General features: G+C 43.5%; 1 protein-coding gene across 1 annotated transcript in view; it reads left to right on the top strand.

The window, feature by feature from the left end:
* The window catches only part of AKT1 (AKT serine/threonine kinase 1), a 134,041-nt gene that overhangs the window by 63,171 nt on the left and 45,274 nt on the right, over positions 1-25,596 (top strand). The window contains exons 3-7 of the mRNA XM_027849188.1: positions 9,500-9,628; positions 18,105-18,216; positions 19,601-19,748; positions 20,347-20,478; positions 20,605-20,670. Of these exons, the coding sequence (XP_027704989.1) occupies positions 9,500-9,628; positions 18,105-18,216; positions 19,601-19,748; positions 20,347-20,478; positions 20,605-20,670 (587 nt within the window). The remainder of the gene's footprint in view (positions 1-9,499; positions 9,629-18,104; positions 18,217-19,600; positions 19,749-20,346; positions 20,479-20,604; positions 20,671-25,596) is intronic.

Here is a 25,596-nt window from a genome sequence, read left to right as displayed (position 1 = left end):
TAATTACCAAATCGCCCATTGTTGCACAAAGCACTTGCTCTGCAAAATGTAAATGGGAAAAAAGAAGTTTTTTTCGGTGTGTCAGTATGAAAAATGACAAGAGCTAAAATACCACGGAGGACATCTGCTGCTAGGCTAGGACGCTGAGCCCTGTGGAAGGCAGATGTTGAGACACTTTTAAGAAGCTCCCAGTTTACCTTTTCGATGTCCCACTAAATAGACTGACCCCATAACAGACTGGGAATCAGGAGAACCTAGATCCATCCCCCGCCATTAACTTGATGTGTGTGACCTCTCAGCCAGCCCCTGTGCTTTTCCAAGCATCTATTTCCTTGTCTGAAAAATGGGGATAACCCTTGCCCTGCCAACCTCCCCCAGCTGTTTCGAAGTTCACTTAAGATAATGGATGAAAGCTTTGTATTGTAACCCATAAGGCACTGAAGCAGAGACAGCAATTATTATTACGTGCAGAGATTTAAAGAACTTACCTTTCACTGGTGATGCAACCTGTGTGCAGATGAGCAAATGAATGTAAGATGATTTGAGGAGAGGGAAGACTCAGAACTAGGGGATCAAGAAAAGCCTTATGGTGGAGGTATTAGTAGCACCTAGGCTGAGCCTTGAATTTGAAGGAAATCTAGAGATTCTTGAAGTCAGAAGTGAAGAAGAAGTTCATTGTAGACATGAGGGGCACAGCCTTTTGGCTGAGGGGAAAGAGGGGACACCATATTCTTGCAACAGCAAGGAGGCCAGTTTGGATGGTGGTATTATTACTATTATTATTATCTTCCTTATTATTTTTTGTTTGTTTTTAGCTTTTTGGTGAGACAGTCAGGATTAAGTTACTTGCCCAGGGTCACACAGCTAGTGTCAAGTGTCTGAGGCCAGATTTGAACTCAGGTCCTCCTGACTCCAAGGCCAGAGCTCGATCCACTGCGCCACCAAGCTACCCCTGTCTTCCTTAGTATTATCATTATTATTATTATCACCACATTTCTCAAACCTTCTTGCTTTCCTCCCTGGCTCTTGCCTTTACTCTACAAAAACAAGAAAGAATCCCTGCCCTCGAGGAGCTCGCATTCCAGTGTTAGGGAAAAGAACCTGTACTGGGCTAATCACTTCAGAGGTGATAATGTGTAATATATGAGATAAGGTTCTAGAGGAATATTTGAGGAGATAGAAGACAAATCCCTCAGGGACTCCCAGGCTTAGGGGGCATGATATGGATGATAAACTTGTAAAGACTATGGATCACACCAATACTGAACAGAGTCTAGTAAAGCAAGAGAAGATTGGGGATCCAGGAGAGGAGGGTCAGCAGTGTTGAATGCTATGGAGAGGTCAAGGAGGATACTGACTGAAGAAAAGGCGATTGGATTTAGCCATTGAGACCTCTGGTAAGCATTAAGGCAGTTGGAAGTTGGAAGTCAGATTGTGCTGAGGATTAAAGAATTGAGTGGATGGTGAATAAGTACAGGAAAATTGTTTTGGTACGTATGTGGAGAATGGGTTAGGGAGTGGAGAGGGCAGAAGTGGCGTGACCAGTTAGGAGGCTAGGATCAGAGTTTTAGAGCCAGAAGGGAACTTTTATTTTTCAGTTGTTTTCATTTGTGTCTGACTCTTTGTGCCCCCTTTTGGGGTTTTCTTGGCAAAGATACTGAAGTGGTTTGCCATTTCCTTCTCCAGCTCATTTTACAGATAAAGAAACTGAGGCAGAGGTAAGTGACTTACCCAGGGTTTCATAGCTATTAAGTGTATGAGGCCAGATTTGAACTCAGGAAGTTGAGTCTTTACTCTATCCTCTGTGCCACCTACCTGCCAATCAGTGAAGGGAACTTAGAGGTCATTTATCTTTCATTTCCCCTCTCTCATCAGTTCCTTCATTTTACAGATAAATGCAGTCCAGAAAAATCCTTACTTAAAGTCACAAAGGTAGTAAGGGCAGAGCTAGGATTTGAACCCTGGTCTTAAAGGTCCCACGATCTTTCCACTCTACTATACTGCTTCCCATTGTAATAGTCCAGAGAGAGGACTTGAGGACTTGAACTCTGGTGGTTATATCCAGTTTATCCTGTCTTGTTTGTACATAGAAGTTTTCATGTTGTTTCTCCCATTAGACTGTGAGTTTCTTGAGATCAGGGACTGGTGTTGTTGGATTTTTGATGTTGTTGTTTTGTATTATAAGTACTTAGCAGAATGCCTGACACACAGTAGGTGTTTAATAAATACTTATTGACTAACTGATGATGCTTATGTGAGCCAGAAGCACTGGAAAAATAAAGAAAAATGTGAAACTTATTTCCCTCAAAGAACTAAGCTAACATTCTCTTGGAGATACAAAATAAATATAACATCAGTTGAGGGAGCTGACATGCAGTTGGCAGTAGGTATTGGGAAAGAAAGGCTTCAGGTAGAATGTAGTCTTTGAAGGAAACAGAATTCCCAAAGATGGGAGATAATAGGTGAGAGACTGCCAGGACAACCTTTTACTGCCTCAACAGTACCTGTGCTAAGTAGTAGTATTAAGTGCCTGGTAGGTGCATAATAAATGCATGTTCCCTTTCCTTTTCCATCTTCTGACTTCAGGTTCCCAGGGCTCTGCCTGCCATTAGACATCTTGGTTCAAATGAGTTTTCTTTCCTTCTTTCTATATACATTCTTCTCTTTTAAAAATTAAATTACTTTTTTTCCACCAGTGAAAATCTCCCTTCTTTCTCTTCCTCCCACCTACTCCCTACACCCACCTCCATTAAGAAAGGAAAATGAAACATCTGTTAAAAAAAAATTTACGTACCTTCTTAAAGAACCAGGTGCTCTACCCACTAATGCCATGCTTCTTTTGTCTTTTTTTATGGTACAATAATATTTCATCACATTCATATGCTGCTGTTGGTTTAGCCATTACCCAATCCAAGAAGGTATCTGCTTTCCTTATAACTCTTTGTTATTATAGAATGTGCTGCTCTACATTCGTTAGCATACATAGGAATTTCTTGTCTCTTTGACTGCTTTTCCAGTTTATGGCTAATAATGGTATCACTGGGTCAAAGTGACTTTTCTAGAATAATTTCACAATATTTTCCAGAATGCCACTCCATTAGCAGGGCATTAATGTGCCTGTAAAGTCTCCAACATTGACTATTTTTGCTTTTTTTTTTTCCATTTTACAAATTTGATGGGCATGAGATGCAACTCTTGAGAGGCTTTCTCAATTGCTCTGCTAAATTTAAGTAGACTGTGCCTGTAGGTTCCCCTGATCTGTTGGTCTAGTAATCCTGCCAGAAAAGGAAATGAGGTTAGCCTGGAATGACCTATTCTTAATGAAGTCATTCTGGCTCTTAGGGATCACCACTTCCTTTTCTAAATGCTCACAAATCATCTCTTTTAATAATAGGTTCTAGAATTTTGCTAGTAACTGAAGTCAAACTTGCTATCCTGATGCTTGAATATTCTACCCTCTCCCCTCTTTTAAAAGAAAAGTTGTATTGGTGCTCCCCTTCCCCTTTTGAAAAATAACAGCTGTTTTAGAACCTTTTCCCTCTTTTGAAAATCAGAACATTTGTCCATCTTGGGTCACCTTGTTCACTTTCTCATTCTCCACAGTCTTTCAGAACAAATCACATTCAGCAGTTCTTTTGGTACTTGAGTATGTCTGAGGACTTGAACCTATCCAGGGAGGACAGCAAGCTAGTGACTTACTGTCATCTCGTTTATTTTGGGTTTCAGCTTCCTACAGATGATTTTTGTCCTGTCCTTTCCAGTCCAAAGATTGTTCTCCTTGACAGAGAAAACAGAAGGAAAGTAGAAGTTGGGTCTTTTCCCCATTGGTTCATTATCAGTCTCCCATCCATCTTGACCTCTGGCCAATCCCAAGGCATTCTCTTCTACCCCAGCATAGATTTAAGCCTTTTTGGTTCTCCATCGTCATCCTCTGCTATTCTGAATTCTAGCCCTTTCTTTTTATATTCAGATTTCATTGTTTGCTCTTGCTTCCACTGTCTATCCATAGCGTTTCAGTTCTGAGTTATTTGAGGATTTCCCCTTTTTGTTATTTGCATTATTCTCTTTAGCTAGATCCCCCTTTCTTCCTCAGGATTCTATTTTTTAAAAAAATTTATTTATATTTAGTTTTCAACAAACACTTCCATAAGCTTTTGATTTTTAAATTTTCTCCCCCTCCCTCCCTAAGATGGCGTGCAATCTGATGTAGGCTATACATATACATTCCTATTAAACATTTTCACATTAGTCATGTTGTAAAGAAGAATTAGAACCAATAAGAGGAACCACAGGAAAGAAGAAACAAAACAAAACAGAAGAAGAAAAAAGAATAAATACTATGCCTCGATCAGCATTCAGACTCCATAGTTCTTTCTCTGGATGTGGATAGCATTTTCCATCAGGAGGCTTTTGGAGATGTCTTAGATTCAGGATTCCATTCTTGAGATCATAGAATCATAGATTTGGAACTGGAAGATACTTCCGAGGTCATCTAGTCCATCTTCCTCCTTCCCCCCCTCCCATTTTATAGATGCAGAAAGTGAGACACTGAAACTGAGAGTATTGAACTTGCCCAAAGTTTCACAAGTGGCATTTACACCTTTTGACTCCAAGTCCAGTCAAAGACCCTTCCATTTTGGGTTTCCCCTGCAGAATTCTATTCCATAGGCTCCTACCTATCCTTTCTTTAATCCTGTGTAATCTTTTTTTCACTGATATCTCCTTATGGTTTCCATCAGATTCTAGTTGGTTTTTCTCACTTCTGTCCCATAACAGAACATCAATAAGTACTCAGTTGAAGAAAAAGATGCCAAGGGCTAAAACACCAGACCTGGCACAGTGGACAGAGTGTCAGGCCTTGCGTCAAGAAGACCTGAGTTCAAATACTGCCTCAGATACTTAGCTGTGTGACCCTGGGCAAGTCACTGAACCCTGTTTGCCCCGTTTTCTTCATCCATAAAATGAGTTGGAGAAGGAAATGGCAAAGCACTTCAGTACCCCTGCCAGGAGAACCCCAAATGGGGTCATGAAGAGTCTGACATGTCTGAAAACAACTAAAACAACAACAAAAAATCAGAGCCTATCAGCATACTTCGGTCTCCCCCCACACCCCATTCTGTATACTGACTCACATCCTTGGGCAAGGCTACTTCTACTAGTAAACTTTCTGTAATTAACCCATCCTGTTCCTGCCCTACTTGCCTATACATTTTTGTGCCTCAGCCTTCCCCCAAATTCCACACACTGGTGATCTTTCAGTTGCATATTTGTGTTCATGACCATTTATTAAGTCCCTGTTATGTGCAGAGCAGGAAGCTGGTGGAGTGAGGAGGCAATATTCTCCCACCTTACCTTCCCCAGGACAATCTCTAACTTCTTTCAAAGCATAGCTCAGGGACCACCTCCCACAGGAGGCCTTTCCTGACTGTACCATTTGTCCCCCATCCTTCCAGTTATTAACATTCTCTTCTTGAAGTGACTTTGTATAACTTTACATTATTTTGTATTTACTTACTTGTGTATATGTCTACCCAGTTGAGTGCAAACTCCTTGAGAGCAGGGATTATATTCTTAGGACCCAGCATCATTCCTGGGCAGAGTAGATGTTTAAATAAGTATTTGTTGAATTGAATGGACCATGATATTTTTTTGGAAGGGGAAATGGATTTGGACACAGACACCAGGGTTTGACTCCTCACTCTATTAGTTTTGGACCAACTGGCTTTACTGCAAAGGGTAGAAAGGGCCCTGAAACCTTCTCAGCAACTCTCCCCCAGTCTTTTGGGTTCTCCTGCACTTGTTTGTCCTTCTCTTCCCACATCCCTCTCCCCCTCTAGCTCTATGTAGTAAAGTGGGGTGGGGGTGGAAAGAGTCTTGGCTGGGAGTTGGAGGAGCTGGGATCTAGCCCTGAATCTGCCATTATGACCTTGCTTTGTCACCATAACAAGTCCTATCCTTCCCCTCCCTGAGTCTGCTTCCCTGTCTTCCATATAAGGACTAGAAGATCTCTGATACTGTGAGACTACTGACCATCTCATACTTCCTTGATCAGTCTACAGTCATCTGTTAAGTGGTTATTATGTGCTGGTTAAACTCTGTTTATGTTAAACGCTGGGGAGTCAAATAAAATAAAAACATTTTCTACTCTCAGGGAGTTTAAGGTTTTTTTTGTTTTTTTTGTGGGTTTTTTTTTTTTTTTTTGCTGAGGCAATTGAGATTAAGTGACTTTCCCAGGGTCACACAGCTAGTAAGTGTCTGAGGCTGGGTTTGAACTGAGCTCATCTAGACTCCAGGGCCAGAGCGCTATCCGCTGTGCCACCTGGCTGTTCTAATAAGTTCTAATAAGGAAGAAAGCATCATCATTGCTAGCATTAATATTTAATTAATATTAATTAATATTAATAATTAAGCCTTTTGTCTCATTTGATCCTCATAACAACCCTGGGGGTGCTGTTATGATCCCCATTTCACAGATGAGGAAATGAGGAAACTAAGGCAGATAGAGGTTACATGACGTGTCCAGGGTTGCACAGCTAGGGTGTATTTGAGGAGGGATTTGATTGCAGGTCTTCCTAACTCCAGGACCTGGGCTCTATCCACTGTTCCACATAAGTAGGAGTGTATAAGATGCATCTGAAGTAGAAGGAAGGTCGATGTAGAGGGGAAGCTGGGAGGACAGGGTTCCTACAGAAAATGGCTTTTGAACTCAGTATTAAAGGAAGACAAAGATTCTAGGGAGAGGGTTCTTAGGCCTGAGAGACAAACAATACAAAGACCCAGAGAGGAGAGATGGAACATTGTGTGGGAGAAAGAATAAATGGATTGGTAAAGTGAGACCACAGAGTGTATGGAAGGAAATGATGTGCAGGGAGACTGAACAGGTAGGAAGAAGGGCAGCTACGTGGTGCAGTGGATAGGATGCCTGGCCTGGAGTCAGGAAAACCTGGGTTCAAATGTGACCTTAGACACTTACTAGCTGTGTGACCCTGGCCGAGTCACTTCACCCTGTTTGTCTCAGTTTCTTCAGCTGGAAAATGAGCTGGAGAGGGAAATGGCAACCCTCTCTAGTGTCCTTGCCAAGAAACCCCAAAAGAAAGGGGCCCGAAGAGTCAGACACAACTGAAACGACTGAAGAAGACAGGTTATAAAGAGGTTTAGATGGCAAACAAGGGCTTTCTGTTTGATAATAGGGTATCTGTTGTGGCCATATACATTCCCTAAAGGAGAGAACCTTTTGAAGAAAGGAAACCAACAGGTGTAACTGCTTTATGTAACATGTTAATCCCATTTTTGTAAACAGAATCCTGATTCCTATCAGCTTTCATTGTCATATTGGAAATGAGTTGTCATTTTCAGTAAGCCTTAGAGAAGTTGTATTGGCTTAAGGCTTCTTTACAAACACTTAAATGTACCAAGTGAACCCTATCATGACTGAGTAAAATGCTAGGTGGCATAGTGGATAGAGCGCTGGGCTTGGAATTAGGAAGACTCATGTTTGTGAGTTGAAATCCAGCCTCAGACACTAGCTGTGTGACCCTGGGCAAGTCACTTAACGTGTTTGCCTCAGTTTTCTCACCTGTAAAATGAGCTGGAGAAGGAAATGATGAACCATTCCAGTATCTTACCAAGAAAAGCCCAAATGGGGTCATGGATTTTTATTATAGCATAAAAATATAGAAATAACCAAACCATAGAAATACAGAACTATTATAGCATAGAAACACAGAAATATTATAGCATAGAAATATAGAAATAACTGAACAAAATGAAGAAAACTTCTAGGAAGTGAGTTGACCTAAGAAAGAATGCTCTAGATGACTAATAATAAGAGAAATGCAAACCAAAACTGCACTGAGGCTTTGCCTCACTCCCAACATGACAAAAGACTGGAATAGTCAGCCTGTACCTAGTTGTGGAAAGATAGGCAAACTCTTGCGTTGTTGGTGGAGCTGTGAATTGTTCAGTTTGGAGTTATGCAGATAAGGTGACTAAAATGTCCATTCCCTCTGACCTAGAGATTCTACTATTACCTAGTGAGGTCTTTGACCAAAAAAGGAAAAAAAAAAAAAGGATCCACATATACCAAAATGTTTATAGCAACACTTTTTGTGGTCCTAGACACCTGAAAACAAGAACAGATGCCCATAGCTCAATAAATCGTGGTACATGAATATAATGGAATATTATTGTGCTGTAAGAGAGGACAAAAAGGATGATTGCGGAGAACCATGGAGAGACTTATGTGAACCATTCCAAAATGAAACGGAGCCAAGAAAGCAGTATACATACATAATGGTTACAGCAGTGTAAATGGAAAGAACAATAACTCCAAATCATGCAGTCAGTATGCATTAAGTGCCAACAGTATGCTAGGTACCTGGCTAACCACTACCGTCTAATCATCAAAAGTGAATGTTGTAAAATTATCAAGACCAAATTTGGTCTCAGAAGGAAAAGGAGAAGGTACGTCCTCCTCTACACCTCTGCAGAGGTTGGGGTCCACACGTGTGAAACATTGCATAGGGTATCATATTTAGTCTGTGTTTTTATTGGTTATGCTGAATTTTTTTTTCTTCTTTTCTATAAGCCTATAAGGGATGGCTTTCTGGGAGAGGGGGAAAAAGAAGGGATATGGGGGAAATCTGGATGGTATAAAAATAGATGATATCCTTATAAAAATGAATTTTAAAAATTATCTTTACATGAAATTGGAAAAAATAAGCTACTACTTAAAATGATATCAATAAATATAATTTTTTCAGAAAAAATAGTGGATCATCTTACAACTTGTCTTTTCATTGTGATATAATGGAAAGAGCAATTGATTTGTAATTGGAAGAGCCAAGTTTGAATCCCATGGAGTGGAGCCCTTTTTGTCCTCTGGGCCTCAGCTTACCCAACTCTAAAATGAGGCAATTAGAAGACGAGATGGTTTTTAAGGTCCCCCACTGAATCCTAACATCCTAGTTGTACATATGTTGTACATATGCCTACACTGTCACTGAAGTACCCTGAAGGTCATTAGCCCCACCATGGTGATGCTTGGTCTGAGGCAGTCACCAAATTCTGGATGTCTTAAAAGGCCAGGTACAAGCTGACTCCAAATGCAAGGACAGGATCTGAAGAGATTGAATCACTGAGGCACACAATAAAAACAAAACAGAAATCATTTTGCTGGTTTACAAACACACACTTAGCCAGGATGTACATTGGCCAGAACAGCTTTCCCAGTTCCCACCCAAAGGGACCCATCCTGTTACAAATGCTTGCATCAGAACCCGCAGTTGATCTGCTCAAAAGAACTACAGTTAACATAAGATGTGCCATAAAGCTGACATGAGTACAATTGGCCTATTCCCATTCTGAGTCTTGACTAAGTGCTATCTATTGGTACTTTAAATTACTGATCCAATGCCACCTGTTTAGCCCCTTAGGGTCCAAGACCTAGGCACACTGAAGACACCAGGTCTTCACCCCCTGTCTCTGTCTGTTCTTTTAGGAGAGTACATCAAAACATGGCGGCCACGCTACTTCTTGCTGAAGAGTGATGGGAGCTTCATTGGCTACAAGGAGCGGCCACAGGATGTGGACCAGCGGGAGTCACCCCTCAACAACTTCTCAGTTGCACGTAAGTGGTTCCCTGGATTCTGACAAGCTGACCCTTTTGTGCTCATTATTTCTCTTGAGTACATTTTCTACCATTGGGGCTTCCTGACCTGTGTGACCTCAGGTAAGTCACTTAACCACTTTGTCTCTCAGCCTCTACAAAATGAGAGAGTTGGATTAGATGGTCTCTAAGGTTTCTTCCATCTCTAAGTTAAGGATTCTATGAATAGATGAACTCTCCATCTTTAAATTTGTGACTTTTGGACTCAATGTAGCCTAACCTACATGTGGAACCAAGTCATAAGTGGAAAATATGGTGGTCTTGAGAAGGCAGGGTACAGGTGGGGTGTCACTTAGGAGTGACCATGGTACTCCTGAGTCCCTTTGGGTCTTCTAAAGATAGCCAACAGTGTCCCCCTAGAGTAACCTTTGAAGACCCCATTTCCATGTTCTTCACGTGGTAGCTTGGTTACTTTCCTTGGAAGCACATCTTAATGCTGGATTATCACTCTGTTGACTGTCTTAAAGTTTTTCCTGCCTGTCTTTGGGGGCAATCCTCTCACCTCTGTGTCTGCCACCTTGACACATTTAGAGGTACTACCAGCAAAGCCAGCTTAGTAGGCAGGTTCTGAGGGGTTAGGTTGTCTGAATTGTCATGCCTTCCTCACAGATTATATTCCAGAGTCTTGTGTAAACAATTTTTGGATAATCTGGGGGCGGGGCTATTAAAAGATTTTTTTAAAAATTGACTGTATATTTTTATCGGTGCCCCCTTCTCCCTTCTACTAGTCAGGATTTGACACAGTGAGTGGCCTGTGGAGTCCTTGGGGAAGTCTGGGTGTCCATCAGAGAGAAATACGTGTTCATATGGGGGGAGGCGTGGGCCCTTCAGGAAGGTGGAGGTTCACTCTGTTCCTGCCACAGGTTTCTGTTGGCAGGTTAGACTTTCTAGCTGAATTTGGCGGGATTTTAGAACCTGGTTTTTCAGGCTTCCCTGTGCCCCTCAGGGTTATGCTAGGAGAGTCAAAAGGAAGACTCAGAGTGCGCTCCTTAGCATGTTCTGTGGTTTGGCAGATTCTCTAGCTCAAACGCCCCCAGCACCAGCCCTGGCCAGAAGCATATGCACGGTGTGGGGGAGGGGAGGGTTTGGATCGAGGCCCTGGCAGCAAGCTCAGCTGAGCTGGCTCAGGGCGGGAAGGATAGAGAGTTTGCTCTCTATCAGTTTGCTGGGTTGGGTACCCCCTTTCTTCTCCAAACTCTCGCCCTCAGCTGCAGAGTCCCAAACTTGGAGTCAGGAGAGCTGGACTTTAGTCTTTGCTTTGTTGTGATCAAAGGTAAATCCATTCCCTTCTTTGGGCCTCAATTTCCCCAGCTGTATAATAGCGGATTTGAACTAGGTGAAATATGGGAGGCAGCACTGGAAGAGCAGACCTAGGCCCCTGTTTGGGAGATCTCACTGTCTGGGAGAAGCTGAGGAAAGGCAGGCTTAGGTCCTGTCCACAGGGAGCAGGTTGGCCAGATGAGACTCACTCACCTAGGACGGCAGTGAATGATAAAAAATAGTTTATAAGGAAGCACTGAGTTGTATGGCCCAAGCTTCTAAAGACTACTAGATGTCAGAGAAAGGAGAAATTAGATTGGGATAAGATACTCAGAATTCCTGGAGGAGACAGGGCCTTGAGCTGGATTTTGAAGGCTAGGTAGCATTCAGATCAGAAAAGTGAACTGAAGGGTAGGGCATTCCAGGCTAGAGGAACACACATAGAGGTAGGAAGGCGTGTGGCATCTGGAGATCAAAGAAAACATAGGTCTTCTAATTCGGATCTGGAGAGGCATTGGGAAGCCCAAAGTTAGTATTTTAGACTGTCTGTGTTTCTGTTTTATGTGTTCTGCCACCTCCAAGTATCAGTTATTTGGTAATCCTTCTTTCACTCTTCTACCTCCCCCTTCTCCACCTGCCATTTTTCTTTGTCCCATTTAAGAGTCCAAACTAAGACGTGAATATCAGACTTCCAATCCCTGAGAAAGATTAAGGGGCTACTTTTTTGCCCAAGTGACAGTTTCTCAGTCATGAGAATGATAACTTTTAACCGATGAGGAAACTGAAACTCAGAGAGTAACCTCTCAGTTGTTGGTGACAGAAATTCTCTCTTTGCCCAAGTGGGAGAGAACAGTCTTTGAATTCAACAAGCCTTTGTTGGGTGCTTCTTACATCCTAGACAGTAGGCTTGGGATACAAGGGTGAAAAACGAGTCAAATGGGGAGAATGCACCATGTGCAGAAGTAAACATGATGAGTTAGAAGTATTGGGATAGAGGCAGAAATCCAGGCCCAGTGCTGTGGGTGAGGAATTAGGGAAGGAAGAGTGATCTCATGGGAGGAGAGGTGCAGGGAAGACTCCCTGGAGGAGATGATACCTGAGCTGAGCTTCAAAAGGAAGGGAGAGATGCCACTGGATAAGAGATAATGGAGCAGGAGGTGGCAGGAGAAGAATCAGACACAGGAAGGAGCAAAAGGAGAGTGGAAGGGAGGGAGAGAGGGGAAAGACAGGGAATGAAAGTCTCAGGGTCACAAACCTTCTGACCCTGAATGAGGAAGGGAGAGAGAAGGAGAAGGAGGCATTCATGAGACATCATTATATCCGTCTGCCAGTCTTTGCCTCAGACATCCCCAGTGAGAGAGCCTTCTACTTAGAAATGTTTGGAGCCTCATGTATTAATAATGCACTGTGGGAATCTCTAGCATAAAGTCGGGCTCAGTTCCCTCATGCTGCAGTTTTAGCCTAGTCCCTCTTTTTCTTAAAAATTGGGTACACAGGACAAGCCTCCCTCTGGGCTTACATTGCTAATATAAATTACGTATGTGCAGCCCCTAGGCTATCAGTCAGTCAACAAACGTTTTGTTGTTGTTTAGTCACATCTGACTCTTTGTGATCCCCTCTCAGGGTTTCTTGGCAAAGATACTAGAGTGGTTTGCCGTTTCTTTTTCAGCTCATTTTAGAGATGAGGAAACCGAGACAAACAAGGTTAAGTGAGTTGCTCAGTGTCACACAGCTATTAAGTGTCTGAGGCTAGATTTGAACTCAGGAAGATGAGTCTTCTTGACTCCAGGCCCAGCACTCTATCCACTATGACACCTTGTTGGCTTCAACCAGGATATAAAGGTAAAAAGAGTCCCTAGCCTCAAGGAACTAATAATAGTCTAATGGGGAGGGGAGAGGAGGGGAGACAAGACAGAAAGAGAGAGGGAGAGAGAGAGAGAGAGAGAGAGAGATTAATAGGGCACCTTTAAAGTAAACATTCTTTCCAGAAACAGGTTTTAAAGGTCTCCTTTATATCTCTGTGAAATTTTTTTCTGTGTAATAATGATCATGTTAATAGTAGCTATTACTTTGGGCTTTAAAGTTTAGAGTGTAATTCACATTATCTTCTCCTCATTTGATTCTAACAGAAAACCTCTGTAAGGTAGTTATTTATAATGACTCTCATTTTTATGGTTGTAAAATCAGAGATTGAATGACTTAGCTCAAGATCACATGGCCTGCTAGTGAGTAGAACCACACCATCTACGTCTTTGAATTAAACTATCCGTACACCATTCTCACGTCTGTCTCATGAGAGTAGAGTCCGTATACCATCTCTTCCTTTTTTTCTGGGCCTCAGTTTCCTCCTCTGTAAATTAAAGGGATTGGTTTAGACCAGGGGTGGGGAACCTGCGTCCTCGAGGCCACATGAGGACCTAGAGGGTTACATGTGGCCTGGAGGCCGCAGGTTCCCACCCCTGGTCTAGAAGGTCTCTGAGGCTCCTTCTCGACCTGACATTCTGTTAGTCAGTGACATGTTGTTATCCCTGTTTTATAGATGGGCGTCACTGAGGCTCTTAGAGGTTAGGGGATGTGCCCAGGGTCATCTAAGGGATTTAGGTGGCAGAACCAAGCCTGGAACCCAGGTCTTCTGGCTCCCAGCCTGGGGCTCCATCTGCCCCATTCTCTCACCCTATGAGCTAGGTGAGTATCGTTTGTACTTTCCAGTTTGGAACATGTTCTAAGGCAGAGAGAAGGCTCTGCTCTAGGAAGTCTTGTTGGTTAATGACTGAGCAGGGCAATTAGGGGGCATATTGTTCACCAAACAAAAATCTTCCCTGTGACATGGTTGAATGCTAGTGGTTATTAAATGATAAATCTCTGTTATTCATCTTGCTGTACATGTAGTTGGGGTTAGCAGTTGGAGAGGTATTGGTGGGAAATGCTGATTTGGGGAAAGGGGTGATTAGATTCCTCCCTCTCTGTCACTCTCTCTCTCTGTTTTTCTCTGTCTGTTTTTATGAACCTGATGGATACATGAGAATTAATCAGTGTGATAGTATAGTGGAGAGCCAGGTTTTAGCTCTGCTGCTAATTAGCTTGTGTGACCTTGGGCTCATCAGTTCACCTTTCTGCACCTCCTCTTTCTTACCTGTGAAATGGAGATAAATAATACTTATATTGCCTATCTCACAGGGATATTATAAGGATTCAGGGAACATGGGTCAGGTGCCTTTTCTAGAGGTAGCCAGGACACAAAAGATGGGGAACACCAGACTCATTCAGAAGACCCAAGTATCAGCCCCAACTCCTAAATGATCACCTGATCACCTGTGGACAGAGAGGGAAACAGAGCATCCCATACAGTAAACTTCTAGCAAGCCAGTGGAGCTGATATGTCAAATACAGGAAGAGGAGTAATAGGAAATAAGGCTGGAAAGGTTGATGGAAATTCTATGGTGGAGGGCTTTGAAATGCCAGTTGCAAATGGATTTTATCCAGGAGATAATAGAAAGATTTTTGAGAAGGCAAGTGACGTGGTTGATCTGTATTTGGAGAATATTAGTTTGTCAAGTGTACGGAGGATGGGTAGGACAAAGGGGGGAAAGGCCTGAGGGAAGGAGACCAATTAGAAGGCTGTTGAGGGTAGTTCAGGCAAGAGGGGTTAGACTCAATGATTAAGGTCCTTTCCTCCTCCGAATGCTGTGTTTCTACAATCCTGCCTCTTGGTCCGACTGACAGAAGAGCTCATTTCATTTGGCCCTGAGCTGCTGTTGGTCAGAGCCCCAGGATCCAGAGCTGAGAACCTTCCTCTGTAACCTCTTCTCTGCATGACCTGGAGACTCCTGGCATTGAGGTTGTTCTCTTTCCACTTCCATTCTGAGTACAGGGGGAAATGACCTAGTAAATGCCCAGGAGCAACTTGGGGGTCCTTGCTCTTAGCCTAGATCTTCCCCTTCTTCCAAGGCCCTGCTTAAATCATGCTTCCTCTCTGAAACCTTCTCTGACCCTAGCAGTGCACAGGGTCCACTGCTTCCTGGGAGCTCCCGCAGCTCTTACTCTGATACTCATGCCTTGAGTTCCTACCTAATCATAGATTGCCCCATAGTGTTACCTTTTTTTTCCTTCTCAGATATAACTTCCCCAACCACATCCTGAGCTCCCCAGAGCTGGCTTAATTACATTCCATTTTTTGTCTCAGCTGCTGAAGTGCCAGGCTCATAGTAGGCACAAAGTAAGTGCTTAATTGGGCAAGTCATTAAGCTCTTCTTTTCAGTGCCCAGTTCTGTGCTCCATTCTGTTGGGGATAGGGAGGGAATATAGAAAAGTTCAGATTGAAGCCCCCTGCCCTTAGAGAGTTCATGCTTGCCAGGAGATTTGAGGAAGTCACAAATAACAGAGTTTTTAGGAAATGCAAGCAGGATGTTTGAGGTAGCAGTCAAAGATGGTGTCCTGGAGGAGGGGGCCACCAGAGTGCAGCCTGAACCAATGGGTAGGATTTGATGATAGAAGGACAGTCTGCTTGGATTTTGAAGAGGCAGCCAGAGAGATTTTTAACAATGTGCAGTTTGAAGAGAGTGTGCTTGGTAACTACAGAAATTGAGTCAGCCCTCGTGATGTTCCTTCTTTCATTCTATCCATCCCCGCCCCTCCTCCCCGCTCCTGGGGGGTTGGGGTGGGGGTGGGCATTGTAGTGAGCTTGTGACTCTTGTCTGCTGCCCAGATTGGTTCTACTCTGTGCAGTGAGTTCTCAGTTCATTTCCTGGCTCATCTGTGATCCCTAAGGCAGCTGGTTGAGCTGGGGAACCAGGCAGGCTCTGAAGGGCAAGCAGGGAGCGGATATTTCACTGCTGAGATTGTTCAGTATCTGATGTGTGCCCCTGACCCTAGGGGCCCCTCTGGAAGGTCAGTTCCCATGCCCTGAAAAGCCCCTAACCTGCCTGGTTGCTAGTGCTTGAGATGGAATTCCAGACATTCTCTGCAGACAGCCTGGATTTCCCAGGCAGGGCCCCCGTCCTGAGCCCTCAAGAGTTTCCCTCCCAGGTTCTGATCCTGTGAGGGGAGGGTGTGTTAAAAATCTTGGAATTTTAATTTATTCAAAAAGCTTCTCTCCCTGACCCCCTTTCCTGGACATCATGTGGTGGGGTGAGTCTGTATAGGAATTAAGGGCAGGTGAGGAATGCTTTGGTTCCCAGATTCCTTCCAGGCTCCTTTGTGTGTGGTAGAGACCCTCTCCTTCTCTCTCTCCTCCCCTTCCCATAACATTTTATCCTTCTAGTGTTTAGAGGGGCTAGATGTTCAGAGGAGCAACCACAGCTTATATTTCTGGGGTGTTTTAGAATTTACCAGGCTCTTCTCTCATGTGGCATGTTGCATCCAGTAGGTGATTTCAGTAATAAGGGTTTGGATTAAATTAAAGTAAAAGTAGACCTGCCCATTCAGGTAAGTATGGATAATATAAGACTCTGATTAATTCAGTTCAGTGAGCATCTCATGGATCCTTGTTCAGGTACAGGTTGGACTAGACTACTTCCAAGATGAAGCTTCCATCATCTATCAGATGCCTGGGGTGAGAGCTAAAGGACATCTGAATTTTCCTTTTTTTTTTTTTGGTTAGGCATTGGGGTTAAGTGACTTGCCCAGGGTCACACAGCTAGTGTTATGTGTCTGAGGCCAGATATGAACTCTGTTATGTGTCATAAGTGTTATGTGTCTGAGGTCAGATTTGAACTCAGGTCCTCCTGACTCCAGGGCCGGTGCTCTATCCACTGCACCACCTAACTGCCGCAAACATCAGAATTTTCAGTCAGATATGGGGCCTACCCTCACAGAGCTGACAGTTTAATAGGGTGATATGTGCATTATAGAGGTCCATACAAAGTGCAGTGTGAGGGGAAGGGAGGAGGGAGATTGCTGTTTATTCAAGGATTGGACGAGGGCTTCCTGGAGAGAGGAAGCATTTGAAAGATGGGTAGGAATTAGGCAGCTGGAAAAGAGACAGGTGAGGCATGAGAGATAGCAAAGGCATTGAGGTGAGGAGACGAGGGTACATTTAGGGTGGGAGAGAGAGGAATTACTTGCCCAGAGTCACCAACTAATAGGCAGTGCCAGAATTCGAACCCAGACCTCCTGACTCTAAAGCCAGTACTTCTTCTATCAACATTTCCTTCCTGCTGCCCCTCAGCTATCCTGTTTGTCCCCAGCTGTAAATGTGTACGATTACATGTTCAAGGGTCCTGTATGTGCCAACAGGGTCATACATGTATGCAAGTTATTAGGAGGTATAAGTGTCTTGTTTGTGGCTTGGGTTGGGGAGATGAGGGGGTGGTGCAGCATTTGGGTATTCACACCCAGAAGGACCAATGTGTCAACATGAATATAATCTCTGACCTTATGGCAAATGGGAGTGTAGCACAAGACACATTAACAGATAAGAAAATTGAGGCTCACATAGGTAGATTAAGAGACTCACTCAGGGTGACAGGATGGTAAGGTTTAGAGCAGGGTGTCGGAACCCAGGTCTTCCAATTCCAAATTCCGTTGTTTTTTCCCACTCTGCCTTGCTAACAGGTCTCATCTCTGGTTTTACAACATTCTTTTGGTGTAAAATCTCCTGAGTGGCTCGCCCTGTCTGTGAACCTCCCTTCCCAAATGATTTCTGACTGAGAGATGGTGTCGCTATCAGGACCCAGGGTGGGTTGTGTGTCTTACTAGAGGATTTAGTGCTGGAAGGAATGTAAGAGGTCACCTAATCCAATTCTTTAGTTTGATTCTAAAGGCAGCTGGGTCTCAGAGAAGGGAAGGACTTTCCCAAGATCACCCAGCTAGTTGAGGGGCAGAGTCAGAATTAAAACTTAAGGTCCAACAAGAGACCTAGTGCTTTTTCTCCTCGATCTGTTTGGGTCCCTTTCTTTGAATGCCGTATGACCTGAAAAGCCCACCCTGCCCCTGCTCCCAGTTCCTCCTAGCCACAGAGGGGGCAAGGGTCTCTACCCAGGGAGTTTGCCGAGGTCCTCTGGCTTCTCAGCCTCTCCCTCCCCTGAGCTGCATGCAGACGGTTTCTGTGCCTCCCCGAGGAGCGCACAAGGAACATTCCCTGGCTGATGAATCGAAGCCGCTTGAGGGATTGGAATAAAGACAAATGATTATTTAAACCTGCTTACATACCGTGACTTCTTTTCCTTGACTGTGGTAGAATGCCAGCTGATGAAGACAGAGCGACCCAAACCCAATACATTCATCATCCGCTGCCTGCAGTGGACCACGGTCATTGAGAGAACGTTTCACGTGGAGACCCCCGAGGAGCGGTATGTTTCATTCATGTTTAATAGAGAAACCCCTCCCGGAGACAGATGGGAAGGGGGAGAAGGGGGAAGAAAGGAGAGAGGTATGTTATAAAAAGTTCCAGATCTTGAGTCAGAGTGCCTGGGTTCTCATACCAGGGTATTACCTGTGTCACCTTGGGCAAGTCATGTCTGGGCTTGGTTTTTTCTCCTTCTCTCCTTTTCTCCTTGGGGTCTTTAACAAGACCTTCCCAATTCTGATCCTGATTTGAGCCTCTGATTCTACAGGGGCTGACAAGCCTCATGAAGTGAATGTTTTTTAGGACTGGTCTATCTCAGGGGGTCCACTGGTATAATTCTTCTTCCCCTTTTCACCATAAGCCCCCAAAGGGCTGCCCCAATTTACAGATGAGGAAATTGAGTCCCAGAGAAAAGAAGGGACTTCACTTGAGGTTACACAGCAAGGTAGTAGTTGAATTGGGACTAGACTCCAGACGCCCTGAGTCTTAGTACAGGGCCCTTTCTGCCTGGGGACATTGTTCTGCCAGCATAGAAGTCCCCTCTGCACCATCCCTGGCAGGCGGTCATCCAGTTTTTGCTCAAACACCTGCAGTGGCAGAAAGCTCACTTCCTATTCTTCTTTCCCTACCGTTGACCCCAGCCCTACCTTCCGGAGCCCCAATAGAACAAATCCATCTTGAGGAAAATTTGAGAGCCAGAGCCAATCATGTTTGCCCTGACCCCAGTCTGGGAGCAATCACTTTCTAATTAGATTCCAGAACACTCTGTATTTCTCTTCACCACGATCTTATTTGTATTACATTTCATCTGTATATATGTGTCTTTCTTCCTCTGATACAAACTGGGCCTTTCAGAAGCAGGGCCTATATCCTCTTTATATCAGGTCAATAGAAATAAAAGTCTCTGATATTTAGAACTGTCTGAAAGTGCAAGGAGCTGTCTTGGGGTAGAGAATTTCCCATCGCAGGAAGTCATAAAGGAGATTCTGGCTCAGGTATAGATTGGGCTGACCTTTAAGATCTGGTGTAACTCTGAGATTCTGCCATTCTGTGATTGTGGCCTCTTCATCAGTAGCACCCCACAAATAGCCTAGCACTCAGCCAGCATTAATTACCTATTTGCTGTGAAGATCAAATGAAATAATATAAGTAAAGTGTTTTGAGGACTTTTAAGCACTACGTAACTGTTAGCTGTGATTTATTGTTATTGAATAAATGAATGAATACTGCCAAAATCCAGAGGGGTCAAGCAGAGAGAACACATGATCAATGATTAGCAGAATTCCTTCTTACTTGGGCAGTATCTGGGGCTGGGAGAGGTATTGCCCTGTCGGGGCAGTGGGTGAGGAAGGCCTGGCCTGACCCCCACCTTCCATGACCCCTTTCAGGGAAGAATGGACCAAAGCCATACAGATGGTGGCTGACAGCCTGAAAAAGCAAGAGGAAGAACTGATGGACTTCCGGTCAGGCTCACCGAGTGACAATTCCGGGGCCGAGGAGATGGAGGTGTCTACGACAAAGCCCAAACACAAAGTGGTGAGGAAGGGCCATCTGGGATGAATGAGCTCCCATTTCCCGGCAAGCCTTGCCCTGTTCTGCGGTGCTGTTCTTGCCCCCGAGGGGCTTGGGGCAGGGACGACTTTGAAAAGTCAACAATGGCTATTGTTGTATGTCTAGGTCATGTTCTTGGTGGCATATGTGAGCACTATGACTTTGAAGACTCTGTCTTCATCCCCCCCTCTTGCTTTCTTCTCCAGCCTCATTTAAAAATTTTGAATTTTAACTTGTTTATTATTTGGTTAAATCATGTTGGGGAAAGCTCTCTGGCACCCCTTTACTCTTGGGCTCCCGTGGAAAAGCTTCTGGGCTACTGGAGCAGCTCTGGTCTTTGGAGAGAGATCTGCCTGGTGCAGCGAAGGGTATATCAGGGCCAGCAGGGGCCCTTGTCTTGTCCTTGATACACCAAGAGTACTTTCCAAGGGAAGAACTGTGGCTTTGCCACCTGGCTTTCTCTCTAGAAATATTTTTAGTTGTGGTGCGAGGCTGTGTTACATCTTAAAACAGAAGCCCCCTGAGTGCACGCCTTCCTGCTTAGCCGGTGCTGACTCTGTGCCCGTCTGAAATGCCTTTCCAGACAATGAATGAATTTGAATACCTGAAGCTGCTGGGCAAAGGCACATTTGGGAAGGTGATCCTCGTGAAGGAGAAGGCGACCGGGAGATACTATGCCATGAAGATCCTCAAGAAGGAAGTGATCGTGGCCAAGGTGAGCCCAGACGGGGCTTGGAAGTGGCCAGTCCCGGGGCCATTAGCCTCAGTCACTTGGTCTGTGGGGGAGGGGAGGAGGTTTAGAGACACAGAGTGATGCCCATCTTTGGGTCTTGTCTTGCAGGATGAGGTGGCACATACGCTTACGGAGAACCGAGTCTTGCAGAACTCAAGGCACCCGTTCCTGACAGTAAGTGTTGGGCTTCTTATGATTTAGGGGTCACAAAGCCGTCTACCCTACCTAAAGCCAGTGATGGACCAAGCTATCTTCTTTTATTGACTTAGGAGGTTTTTGTTTTAACTTGAAAAAAATTTTTTTAAATAACATTTTACTTTTCCCCAGTTACATGTAAAAACAGTTTTTAACATTCATTTTTAAAAAAACTTTTTATAAAAAGAAGTTTGATTTTTTTCCCCCCCAATGCTGTCATTTCTTGGTAATCTTTCTCTACCTTCCCTTCCACCCCATAGCAAAGATATCTAATTAAGAAAAATAAATCCTTACAGTCGTATATTATTAAGAAAAATAAACCATGGCTGTGTCTGACAAGGTACCACTCTTTCCACATCTGTAGATGACCACTCCTCTTCCAAGAGGTTTGGGATTTTGTTTTACAACCACTTCTGTGGAGTCAAGAGCAGGTGATACATTTGATCAGAGTTCTGAAGTCAAACCTGTTTTTAAATGATAACAATTTTCCTTCTCTTCATATTAATGGCTTGTAGAGAGGGTTCTGGTTCAAGTGTAGGTTGTGACAGAAAATCTTTAAGGTACCCTCAGATTCTAGGATTCTAGTTCAGAGTTCAAATGGACCATTTTTGTGTGTGTGTGTGTGTGTGTGTGTTTGTGTGTTTGTGTGTGTGTATGTAAGGGGGAGAAAGAGATTGGGATTGGGATTATGTGGACTTTATTGCTGAAATAGGAGTAATGGAAATTTTGGTAGGGAATGCCACCTCCATCTTAGAATTTACAGTAGAGGAAAATAGACATAATCTGGCATGCATCTTAGAATTTGGGAGAGTGGATTTCACAGAGATCAGATGAGGATAGGTAGAATCCCACAGACTACAATTCTGTACAAGAACATCAGCCTTGGTGGGGTTAGAAGCCCTTAAGAATGAAAATCTGAAGACGTAAACATATAATTGAGATGAGGAGAAAAAAGATGTGTTTGTTGCCTAAGAAGACAGATGTGGATGCACAGGAAACTCAATTACTAATTTAGGTTTTTAGTAGATGTGTACAGAAGATAAAAGGAAGGAAAGGCTGACAGACTTGGAAGAAACTTGTACAGGTGTTAGAAGTATGAAAACTTAAAATGAGCTGAAGCTGCCAAGGAATGTTAAAAGATTTTATTTACAGTTAGGTCCCCCCTGATTAATTCCAGTAGTGGAATCCATAAACTGGTCTCATTACTTCCAGTTTGCAGTGCAGATTTCCACTGGGCTGGAACCAATGACCATGTTTTATATAATCATCACTTCAAATACTTTGAGTTTGAAGCCAATTCGACTACTTCATAGGACTCATTATTTAACCTAATCAGGGCCTAGATATATCTTTTATATATCTAGATATATATCTATATGGATATGATCTATATAGATATAACATATATCTATATAGATATGATCTATAGATTTTATATATATACTTGTCTTTGATCTCTGACTTTGGATATCTATATCTGTATATAGATATTATATAGATAAAATACTTATAATAGCTGTATCTCTATCTAGATATACCTATACATAGGTATATCTATAATATATCTATACCTACATATAATAGATATGTCTGTATTTTAACACTGTTGAGGAAAAAAGCTTGAAGAAAGGTCTCTAATGAAATGTACTGAGGATTTGTTGGGCTGTTTAAAATCTGTATCAGTGACTTGGGTAAAGGCATAGATTGTAGATTTGTCAAATTTCCCACTGCAAGAGGGTAGCAGAGATAGCTAACACGTTGAACAAAGGATGTATGATCCAAAAAGATATCAACTGGTCAGAAAGATGAGTTGAACCTACTAAGAACTTAATTCTTATTAGACTTAATAGAGATTTATGTTGAGATAAATTTAACAGGAATAAACAACATAATAGGGATAAATAGAAATGGAATTTAAGAACCGTAAAAGTAAAATTCTTTTACTGGGTTAAAGAAACAACAGTCCACATTTACAAGCTAGGGGAAGTGGGACCAAATAATAGTTCATTTGAAAAAGGTTTTCTGTTTGAGTGGACCACAAGTTCTTATGGGTCAGGAGTACAATATGGCAGCCAGAAAGGCCAGTGGAATCTTAGGCTGTATTCAGAGTTATAGTTGTCCAGGATTAGGAAGGTAATAGTTGTCTAACTCTACTCTAGTGAGATAACATGTGGAGTTTTGCATTCGTTTCTAGGTTTCCCATTTTAGGAAAGTCATAGAGAATGTGGAAAACTATTCAGTAGAGGGGGATCAGGATGGTACGAAGAGTAAAGGATCAGTTGAAGGGACTTGGAGGATGTTTACCTGTTTAACCTTGGAACCAGGTAGTACAGTGGATAGAATGCTGGGCCTACAGTTAGGAAGACCCAAGTTCAAATCTGGCCTCAGACACTTACTAGTTGTGTGACCTTGAGCAAGCCACTTAACCTCTGTCTGTCTCAGTTGCTTCATCTGTAAAATAAGGATAATAAAAGCACCTTCTTCCTCGGGGTGTTGTGAGGATCAAATGAACTAAGTAGGCACTTAACAAACACTTGTCCCTCTGCCTCCTCCTCTTGCTTTTGACCTGGAGAGGCCAAGACCTGAGAGGTGAGGGTGACACTGTAGCTTGTTTCAAATACTTGGATGGCTCTCAGGTAGAAGAATTAGGCTTGTTTTGCTTAGCCCCAGAAGGCAAGACTGAAGCTGTTGGAAATTGCAAAGTGGCAGATTTGGACTCCACATAAGGAAAGTCTTTCTAATGATTCAAGTGGTCCTAAAGCTGCTTTGGGAGTTGTGGTGGAAGACACCATCACTCAAGGTCTTCCATTAAAGGCTGGTGGCTACTTTGGGGGGGATTTGTAGAGAGGGTTCATGGTTATAGGTTGAACTGGAGAGACTCCAAGGTTCTTACTTTCTAGTGCTGAGGTCTGTGTGTCTGTATGTAACAATAGTTCATTTTTGTACAAAAGATAGAGGCAGCTTGGTGTGGTGGAAAGAGCCCCGGACCCAGCGTCAGGAAACATGGGTTTGAGTCTCAGATCCAACTCTTAGTAGTCACATGAACCTGGAGCAGTTGCTTCACTTTCCTCATCTGTAAAATGGAGGTAATAATGAGAATGATAGTATCTGTACTCTACCTTGCGAGATTGTTATAAAGAGATTATCCTGTAAACTTTAAAGTGTTCTAGAAAAGTGAGAGGGCTAGGGCTTGGGTCAGTGATTTCATTGATGTAGGGGGCCACAGGGCCCCTGCTCCTCCTTTTTGTGAGGAACTTCTTCTCTAAATGCTGGTCATTATCTTCTCTGCAAATTAGATAAGTTATAGAGAGTTGCCTGGCCCAAGTTTACACTGGCAGTGTATGTCAGAGGCAGGACTTAAACCCAGTTCTCTGTCCACTGTGCTGTGCTGCCTATCATAAAAATGTGAGTTAGTATGTGTTTGTTGATAAATATGTGTGTGTATATGCATGTGTGTATATATATATATATATATGTGCTGCCTATCATAAAATTGTGAGTTACTATATGGTTGTTGAAATATGTGTGTGCGTGTGTGTGTGTGTGTGTGTGTGTGTATTCTATTTTTATTATTGGGACAGCTAAGTGGATAGAGTGTTAGGCCTGGAGTCAGGAAGAACTGAGTTCATATCCAGCCTCAAATACTTACTAGCTGTGTAACCCTGGGCAAGTCACTTAACCCTGTTTGCCCCAGTTTCCTCATCTGTAAAATGAGCTGGAGAAGGAAATGGCAAAACTCTAGTATCTTTGTCAAGAAAACCTGAAATGGGATGACTGAAACAACTGAACAACAAAACCCTGCACATATATAGGAGGCTAATAATGCCTTTGAAGAGGGACGAACAGCTGAAAATTGCATGATTTCCTTTGAGCTTCCATTCTTAAAGATCCAGCGAAAGGCTCATCTGTACATCACAGCTCACAGCACAACTGACTAGGAAAGCCCTGACTTTAAAAGAAGGGGGGAAAATGAGAAGAAGTAAAATGCACAATTGGCCAGAGTCTTGGCGGGTCCAGTGTTGACGTCACAGTCACACCGTTACACAGAAGTATCCCAGAGCACAGGTGAAAGGTCTAAGAATCCTGGGCACTGTATCAGAAGCAGGCCTTGGAAGGAGGGATCAGAATACCCCTCTCAGAGGCCCTCCACGCCTGCTGCCTGCACTGGCCCCCTGCTGTGCTGAGCTCTCGGCAGAGCCTGGCTCCCCGACGATAGCCTCTGTATACAAAACCAACAGCCTGGCCCTCTCAGCTTCACTGGGGTGTCTTGGAAGTGGCCATTGGCCGTCCCACAGCCCACAAAGGGAGGGAAATGATTGTTACAATCTTTTGGCATGAGTCCACCTGAGTTGTGACTAATATCCACACTTACAGGCTGTGCCCGTGTTTGTATTTCTCTTCCCAGTCTCCTTAAAGAATGAGGCTATATTAGGCACAGTTAGTCCATCTAAGCAGTAGTTATCATGCATGGAAAAATTGCAGGTTATATTTACCTTTTGTCTTTTTGTTTCCAAAGCCAGAGATCAAAGACAAAAAAGTCATAGGAAAATGGCAAAAAGAATCTCTTGTCAGCCTGGATTCAGCCACCTCCAGGCCCCAATGTTCTGCTAGGCAGTAGCAGCAACACCTCCTGCCAGCCATGGGGGCCACAGATCCATCCCTTCCCCAGCTAACCCTCATTGCCCCACAGGGCATAGGATGACCACTAACAAATGGATGGTGACCCCTACCCCTCCAGAGCCCACCTATGCTGGAGATATTCCAGAACCCTGCTCTCCTCTAACCCGGAACCCACTATATTCTTGGAAAAGGACTGTATGCCCTGCCATTGCTCTCAGAGATCCATGGACCCTTTCCATCTGCCCTGCTGCCTCCCTGCCTGAGTATTGCCTGGCCTTTCCCTCT

This window comes from Vombatus ursinus, unplaced genomic scaffold, assembly GCF_900497805.2.
Source record: "Vombatus ursinus unplaced genomic scaffold, bare-nosed wombat genome assembly UNPS02007284.1, whole genome shotgun sequence".
In the NCBI taxonomy this organism is placed as follows: Eukaryota; Metazoa; Chordata; class Mammalia; order Diprotodontia; family Vombatidae; genus Vombatus; species Vombatus ursinus.
The sequence above is the reverse complement of the archived record's forward strand: the minus strand, read 5'-3'. Positions and strand labels throughout refer to the sequence as shown.